Raw genomic sequence first — 7,141 nt, 5'->3', positions numbered from 1 at the left:
TCTCCCTCTGTACCAATAATTAGGCTTGGCAGCTTCCAGGATTCACTGTACACACTTGAGAAGACAAGGGCGCCTGCATCTGGAGTCGGAGGTCTCTTTTGCCTGGCCCTCCCCCTTCCTCAGTCATGGTCCCCAAATCCAAGAACTCACGTTTTGTTTTCTCTGCTCTGATTCAGAAAGCACAGGCTGGGGGCACAGGCTGGCCCCCAGACACATAGTTTGAGCTGAACTATTTTAAAATATAGTAAACTAGCCTCCAATATTTTGAAATTGGAACATTTCACATAACCTGGATTTTCAGTGTTCCTCCTCCAATGCCCCCAGGCTATATATTCTCAGAGATCAATTGGCTGGAGCTGAGAATGGGGTTCCCCTTCAGTGGGGCTAGAGACCCCCTCACCAGCCTCCCCACTGACATCACCATCACCTTAGAACTACAGCGACCATTCCAAAGTCCTGTTCTCCTCAACCTTGCACACAGGACTGACTTGAGCACCTTAAAAACCTTAGAACACACCAGGTCCATTTCTCAAATGTCTCTGGGATTGGCCCAAGGCTTCAGTGCTTTTAAAGCTCCCATAAGTGGTTCAGATTAGCTGCAACAAGAGCCCAGTCCTGAGCTGAAGGTTTCACGTGCAGGTGGCTCCACCATAGCCCCCGGCCCTGTGGATGTGGCTGCCTGTCCGTGACCCCCAGCAAGAGCCCCACCCATGACAGCCCAGCCCATCTGGCCTTGCTCAGAAAAGGGCCCCTCTGTTCCCTCTCCCGGGGACTTTCCAGGAGGCCCAGACACTCCCATTGGCTCATGTGTGATGCCCAGTGTCTGAGGCTAAGACCCTAGTTTGGCAAGAAGGCCAAACACGAGCAGCGGCGGCGAGGCTGGGGCTGCCGTCTCTGAGGAAGATTCACTCCTATATATGGTCACCCGGGAGCCCCATCTCTGAGTGTGACCTAATGTGCTGACAATCTCGCCCAGCCAGGGGCCCAGTGTGGGGAGGGCCCTGGCCATGGAGGGAGTGTCCACTTGGGGGCAGAGGGGCTGGGAGGAGGCCAGTCAGTGGTGTGGAGACAGGGCGAGGACAAGATGACCAAACACAGGGGAGCCCAGTCGGGCAGCCCAAGTCCCTCCCACCACGCTGGGCCTCACGCATCTGTGAAACGTCCACCTCCCCACTGTTGCTCTGCATAAACAAGGAAACCCAGCAGCCTCTCTTGCTTTTAAAAGTCCTTTTAATACAGCATGAAAAGGCTATGTTTCTATAGGCAAGCCGTATACAGATTCTCCAGGAATAAGGCACACAACGGAATGCCATCCCGAGGGCGGCCCTTCGGAGGGGCGGGACCCTTCCCAGTGTACCCTCCACGCTGGGCCCTCGGGTTCTGTTTTGTCTTTTTAGCTGGACACACACGTATTAACAGACAGACACGGAGAGAGTCAACACACGAGAGGAGGTCAAACGGTGAGGTTGGCAGAGAGCGATGAGCTTGCAGCACCAGCCCAGGGAGAGGAGTGGCCTGGCCACCTGCCTGAAGGCCCCAAAGCCTCCCAAACTTCAGGGTTAGTTGCTGCACTGGGCTACAATGTAGTGATGTTGGGTTAGATATTGGTTTAGAGTAGATTCAAGTCTATTAGATGCTGGAGGGCAGGTGTAAGGGCTCCAGTTGACAAGTCCAAGTTCAAAGAGCCCGGAGTCCTGAGGCATGGGCATGGCTCAGATGGCAAAGCTCCAAAGAAGCTGTGGAGAAGTCTGCCTTCTGCTTCCTTTCCTCCTTGGGCTCTGCTGATCGGGGGCCCTTCACCAGACTGAGGCCATCTTTGGAGAGGGCAGGCCATGGAGAGGCTACTAATCACATGGCCCCTCTTCCCCCAGCCCACTCCCTACCCCCTTACAAAATTAATAACCATAATAAAAAGATAATAATAAGGTGCAAGAGAATGGATTACAATGCTGTGTTTGTTATCCTCAGCCAAAGAGGCCCAAGGGCCCCCCATTCCCTTTTTTGCTACTTATCTATTAATAGCTTCCCTTAAAAAAAAAAGGCAATACTTTCCAAAATACACATATGTATAAATACAGGACAGGAACATATTAATAAGTCTAAGCACTTGAATAATAGGCTGGCTACTTAATACTGATATTTTCATCCAGGAAAACAACACAGAATAACAATATGGCTTAAAGAATTGCAAAGGTTTTTTTCCTCATCAGAATTATGTACCAACTTTATATAATATTCTATGTAGACAATATTTCCTTCTTAATGTAGTTCAGTTGCATACTTTTTACAGACCAAAGCATAGTAAAAAAAAAAAAATCAAAACAACAACAGGAAAAAGTTCTCACCATAAATATTTTCTCGCAGCTCAACCAGAAGGTTTGCAAAATACTTCCAGAAATCTTCATTTTTGATATTCTATTGCCCTCCTGAAAGGCCTGAAGTTTTGAAAATGCCTCTCTTTTTGTTTTTATAATCTCAAGAATCAAGCAATTATATTTTTCTTTTCTTTTTCTTTTTTTAAAAAAAGGCCCTCAAGTATATACAGACAAAAATCACTGTGAAGATTTTGGGGGGGAGATAACAAATTCAGTGTTGTGAGAAAAATTGGTAACCCATGCAGAAATTTTAACATCTATGAATTTTTTGTTCAAAATACACACATAGTATTTCTCTTCAAAACAAACAAAAAAAAGGAATTCTGTGTCAAGTATAACTCAAAATAAATACAAATTCACAAGTAGAACTACTGAATACTTCATATGGGGTAAACACTGTTATCTCCCGACTAGATCGCTAGATCTACAAACTGCAAGCGATTGTCCCTTTTAACGTACTAGACCACACACTTTCTTGTCCCCTGGGCACCCAGGCCTTCTGAGCACTTAGTTCTCACAGCACCTGGCCTTGACAGCAGTGGCTTTTGCTGACCACAGAGAGCTCCCAAATCCAGCTGGAACAGTGCAGGAGGGGCTGCTCAGGAAGGCTGCCTTGGGCAAGAGAGCCCAGCTCCCATGGTGGCCTGCTCTGCCCAGATGGCAGGGGCATGGCTGCCAGCTGGACAGGCCCACTGACGAGGTCACTTTGGGGTGACGTGCCATCTCTCGTTGGCCCGTGGAAGGCCTTGGCCTTCAGGAATCTGGAGCCCGGGGTCTTTTTAGGGAGTGGCCTTCCCCCAATGCCCATTCCCCAGCAGCTCAGCTGGCAGGGCCCAAGCATTCTGGATCCAAGGCTCCTGTGGAGCCAGGTACCTGGAAGGGTGGGGGCCTGGTTCTCACCACAGAGACAAGCTCAGTGCCCACCACTGTGAACATGATCTTTAGCAGTGCAGGAGGATGAGGGTCACTGACAGCTTCTCCTGCGGGACAGAGAGCCTTGGGCAGGCAGCTGGGGCTCACTTTGACACCGTGCAGAAGGCAAGGGGCAGCTGGGTGGGACTCTCAGTGGCAATGCTGGAGGTGGTGAGGGTGTTCATAGTCAGTTGCCCGCCATTCAGCCTCCATGGGCGGGAGGGAGTGGCTCTCGGGCTCAGGCCAGAGCAAATACACTCTAAGTGCGCAGAGAGCATGGTCCCCCAAAATCTCTGCTGCAGCCTCTTGACTGCAAATACACTCACTCCATCTCTTCTACTCGCTCCCTGGACCCCTGGTTAACACTTCACTGTAACTCCTCGGCCATACAAAACATTATCATTTGAAAACAGAAGGCTACTGGGCACCAATCGGGTGCCCTTGAGCCACGGTAAACACTGAATTTCAGGCCCATTTTGTGGTCTGACTTTTTTTTTCCACAGAGGCATAAAGTTAGGGTAAAATCAAGCGACCCAGTCCTGACAGGTGACTCTTTCCCTCTCCTTGGGAGAAAGGAAGGATGATATAACAATAAAAATAGGGCTTCTCACTGGGGGAGGGGGCAGAGGAGAGCAAGATCCCTCCCGCTATCCAGGCCAGGCTCGCCCTGGCTGGTGTGTCCTGTCAACATGCCTCCTGCAGCCCGGGCAGGTCAGAAACCACTGCACTGTGGCACACACCAGAGGCTCTGCAGCTGGTTCAGGGTGCCCCCTGCGGGGGTGGGTCTGTCTCCTTCATTTTTGCACAGGTTGGGGGGGCAGGGAGTGGCAGGGGAGGACTGGTATCCCTCAGATGGACTTCCTAAGTGACAGGTGACAGGTGTCAAGTCAGAGACCTGATGCCATTCTCCAAGCAAAGCTGTCTGTTTTGAGGCATGGTATTGAGCCAGGCCAAGTCGCAGAACATCAGAACTCAACGGCCTCTTTGCTCTCTACTGTCACTTACTCACTTCACTAGTGGGGAAACTGAGGCCCACAGATGAGCAGTCCTCCCCAGGGGTGTGTAGTGTGTCAGTGGCAGGGCCCACATTTGAACCTAGGTCTCCATACCACCAGGCCCATGTCCTCATGCCAACCTCAATCAAGGGCTGGACCCCAATGTGGGTGAGAGGTGAAAGAGGAGGGGTGAGGGGCTGACAAAAATTCTAGCAACTGGGAAATGTGTGTGGCAGGTGGGAGGTTGTGTCCCTCATGTGTCCCAGGTCATACCTGGGACACTGTCCCTGACCTTTGGGCCTATGGGGGGCAGTATCCAGGTATAATGCCAATGACATCAGAGGCAGCAGGTTTGGGGCTCACAGTGGGCAGGGGGCATAGATAACCACTCCCCCACAGCTGCTAGAGAAGGCGCCAGATTGCCACAATTGCTGACTTAAACAGGACAGAAAAACAGGGTTTTCCCAGAGTGGCTTTGCACGCAGGGCAGACTGGAAGGTTCTGGGTGGGAGAGGGTAGCCTGGCTGGTCTTGGGAAGAAGGTCCCCTGCAGGCTTTGGGATTCACAGTAAATTTAGTGCACTTGTGGCCAATACAAGGCTGCCTGGGGGACACCAAGGGCTCTGTGGGGGTCCTGTGCACTGACCTTTGCTCGTCCCTGTCCCCTCCACACAGACCCCAGGCCCACCTCTGAGTCCTGGACACCTGGCCTTCTGTGGGGCAGCTACATCAGTAACACTGTTTGTCAACACACTTGAGACCAGAACCCAAGATGTCCCCTGCCCAAATCCGCAGGCCCGCAAGGACGCCCCATGCACACAGGGACACGCAGCGATACGAAGACACACAGGGGGATGCCATCTTCTCTGGCAGGTGGGAGGGTGGCCCGGCACGGCAGGCGCGCCCAGGTTATTGCACTCGGCGGCAGTAGTAGCCCAGGACTTTGCACTTCTCACACAGGTGCTGGGGGTGCTCCTTGCTCTGGTCGGACACATCTAGGCCATCAGGCTTTTCCAGGGGTCTCTGCAAAGAAGAAGGAGGAAGAGGGTGGGGAGGGGGGAGCAGGGTACAAGAAGGGTGGGGAGGAAGCCAGAAACAGAGAGAGAAGCAGGGAAAGTGAGGGAGATGCAGAAAGACAGAGAGGAGTAACAAGGTCATCCATGGTCACAGAGGCTGATTCCCAATGTGCCCAGGGCCCTTCCTTCATCTGGCCTGCATGAAGCTCCTGTCCCAAAAGGCACAGGCTCAGACCGTGGGCTGGGACAGTGGGGGAGGGGGATCTTTAACCAGAGCCCCATGTCTAAACACCATTTGACCTCCCTTAGTGCTCCCTGAGGATGCCTTTTCCGGGAGCACTGCAGTTCCTACCCCTTCTCCTCAGCAGGTGGCCCCAGCTGGAACTGGACAGCTTCCTTTGAGTCCCAGAGAATGGAGATCCCAACCCATATGTCCTGCCAGTGCCCAGCATTTCTTCCCTGGCCACTTGTCATCCCCACACCTACCCAGGACTCAGGGTTCGGGGAAGCTGGTGTGAACACAGTCACGGCACTGCAGGCTCAGGCAAGCCAGCCCTTAGATGCATGAGGTCAGCAGCCTGAGTTCTGGTTCAGCCTTCACCCCTGGGGCCTGACACAGTGCCTGCCCTGTTCAGGAAACTGAGGCCCAGAGAAGAGAGGTGTCTGGCCAGATCTATGATGCACTCACTCATGAGTGGCCTCAGAGAGACTAGGTTTCCACATCTGTAATGTGAACCTTTGTCACGCCTTATGATGGGAAGACTTGGGAGATGACCAGATGCCTGTCTACTGAGCGCCGCTGGGCACATCTGAGTACATTCCTACTGTATGGGGCTTCCCTGCTCACTCTCTCCCTCCTGTCCTGGCTCTCAAGAGTCAGCAAAGGTTTGTTTCCCTGGAAAATGTGGGGAGGCTATTAGGCACACCTCCTAAGATGGGCAGTTCCAGGCTGGTGCCTGCAGCCCCAGCCCAGAACCCGTGCCTGTACAAGGGTCCCCCAAACACACTTGGTAGTGGGGGACTCAAAGGAAGTTGGTCAGGGTCAGCTAGGAGGCACAGGCTAGGGTGGGGACAGGAACATGGGGTGCAGGTTGGTGTGGGGCAAAGGAACCTCATTGCCATGACCCAGGATGTCATGAAGGGAGCATGAGGGGGAGCACGCCGCCCCCTCCCCACCCACACACACCAAACTGAACTGCTCAGAACCACACAGTAGCTTTTCTGACCAATTGCATGGTGCCTGGCCCCACGGGGCACTCAGAGCAGTTTGGGGAATGGAGACATCAGAGATTGCTAGAGGGTGACTGGAGGGACCATGGTGGGCAGGGCTCCATCCAGGGCTCCCGGAGCCTATCCCTTTGCCTCCAGGCTGAAAGCCACACTAGGGAGAGCAGGGAAAAGGACTGGGGTTTTCTATGACCCGTTTTCCTGGCTAGGGGAGAGAGGCCAAGAGTTTGACCAAATGCCAGACCTGGTTTTGAACACCAGCTCTGCTACCTATGGGCTGTGTCACCTTGGGCAAGTCACCCAACCTCGCAGCCTTCATTCCCCTTTCTACAAAAGGGGATCTTGATTATATTCTCTCAAGAGATTATTATAACCACCCAACAAAAAGGAAGAGCATGATATATAGTAGTTATTAATGGGTCACTAATTATTATTATTATTATTATTATTATTATTATTATTATTATTAGGAGGGGGATGCCAGCTGAGAGAGAGTCACCCAAAGGTGAAGCTAGGATCCCAAGCTGAAAGGGCCTAGGAAGGTAACATCACCTGCTCTCCCAAACATCCCCAGGAGCACCTGCAGCATCCCGAGGGCTTGGGATGCTTGCTTGCAG

The 7,141-nt window shown here is 52.4% G+C and overlaps 1 protein-coding gene across 1 annotated transcript in view; it reads right to left on the bottom strand.

Moving 5' to 3' along the window:
- Positions 1 to 742: 742 nt before the first annotated feature.
- Positions 743 to 7,141, bottom strand: part of ZCCHC24 (zinc finger CCHC-type containing 24) — a 57,700-nt gene continuing 51,301 nt past the window's right edge. Inside the window, exon 4 of the mRNA XM_037497530.2 lies at positions 743 to 5,304. Within this exon, the coding sequence (XP_037353427.1) occupies positions 5,191 to 5,304 (114 nt within the window). The 3' untranslated portion in view covers positions 743 to 5,190. The remainder of the gene's footprint in view (positions 5,305 to 7,141) is intronic.

The sequence above is a fragment of the Talpa occidentalis genome, unplaced genomic scaffold (assembly GCF_014898055.3).
Source record: "Talpa occidentalis isolate TD23 unplaced genomic scaffold, MPIMG_talOcc4v2.1 talOcc4.8, whole genome shotgun sequence".
Taxonomy (NCBI): Eukaryota; Metazoa; Chordata; class Mammalia; order Eulipotyphla; family Talpidae; genus Talpa; species Talpa occidentalis.
Note: the sequence above shows the minus strand (reverse complement) of the source record. Positions and strands in the feature narration are given on the sequence as shown.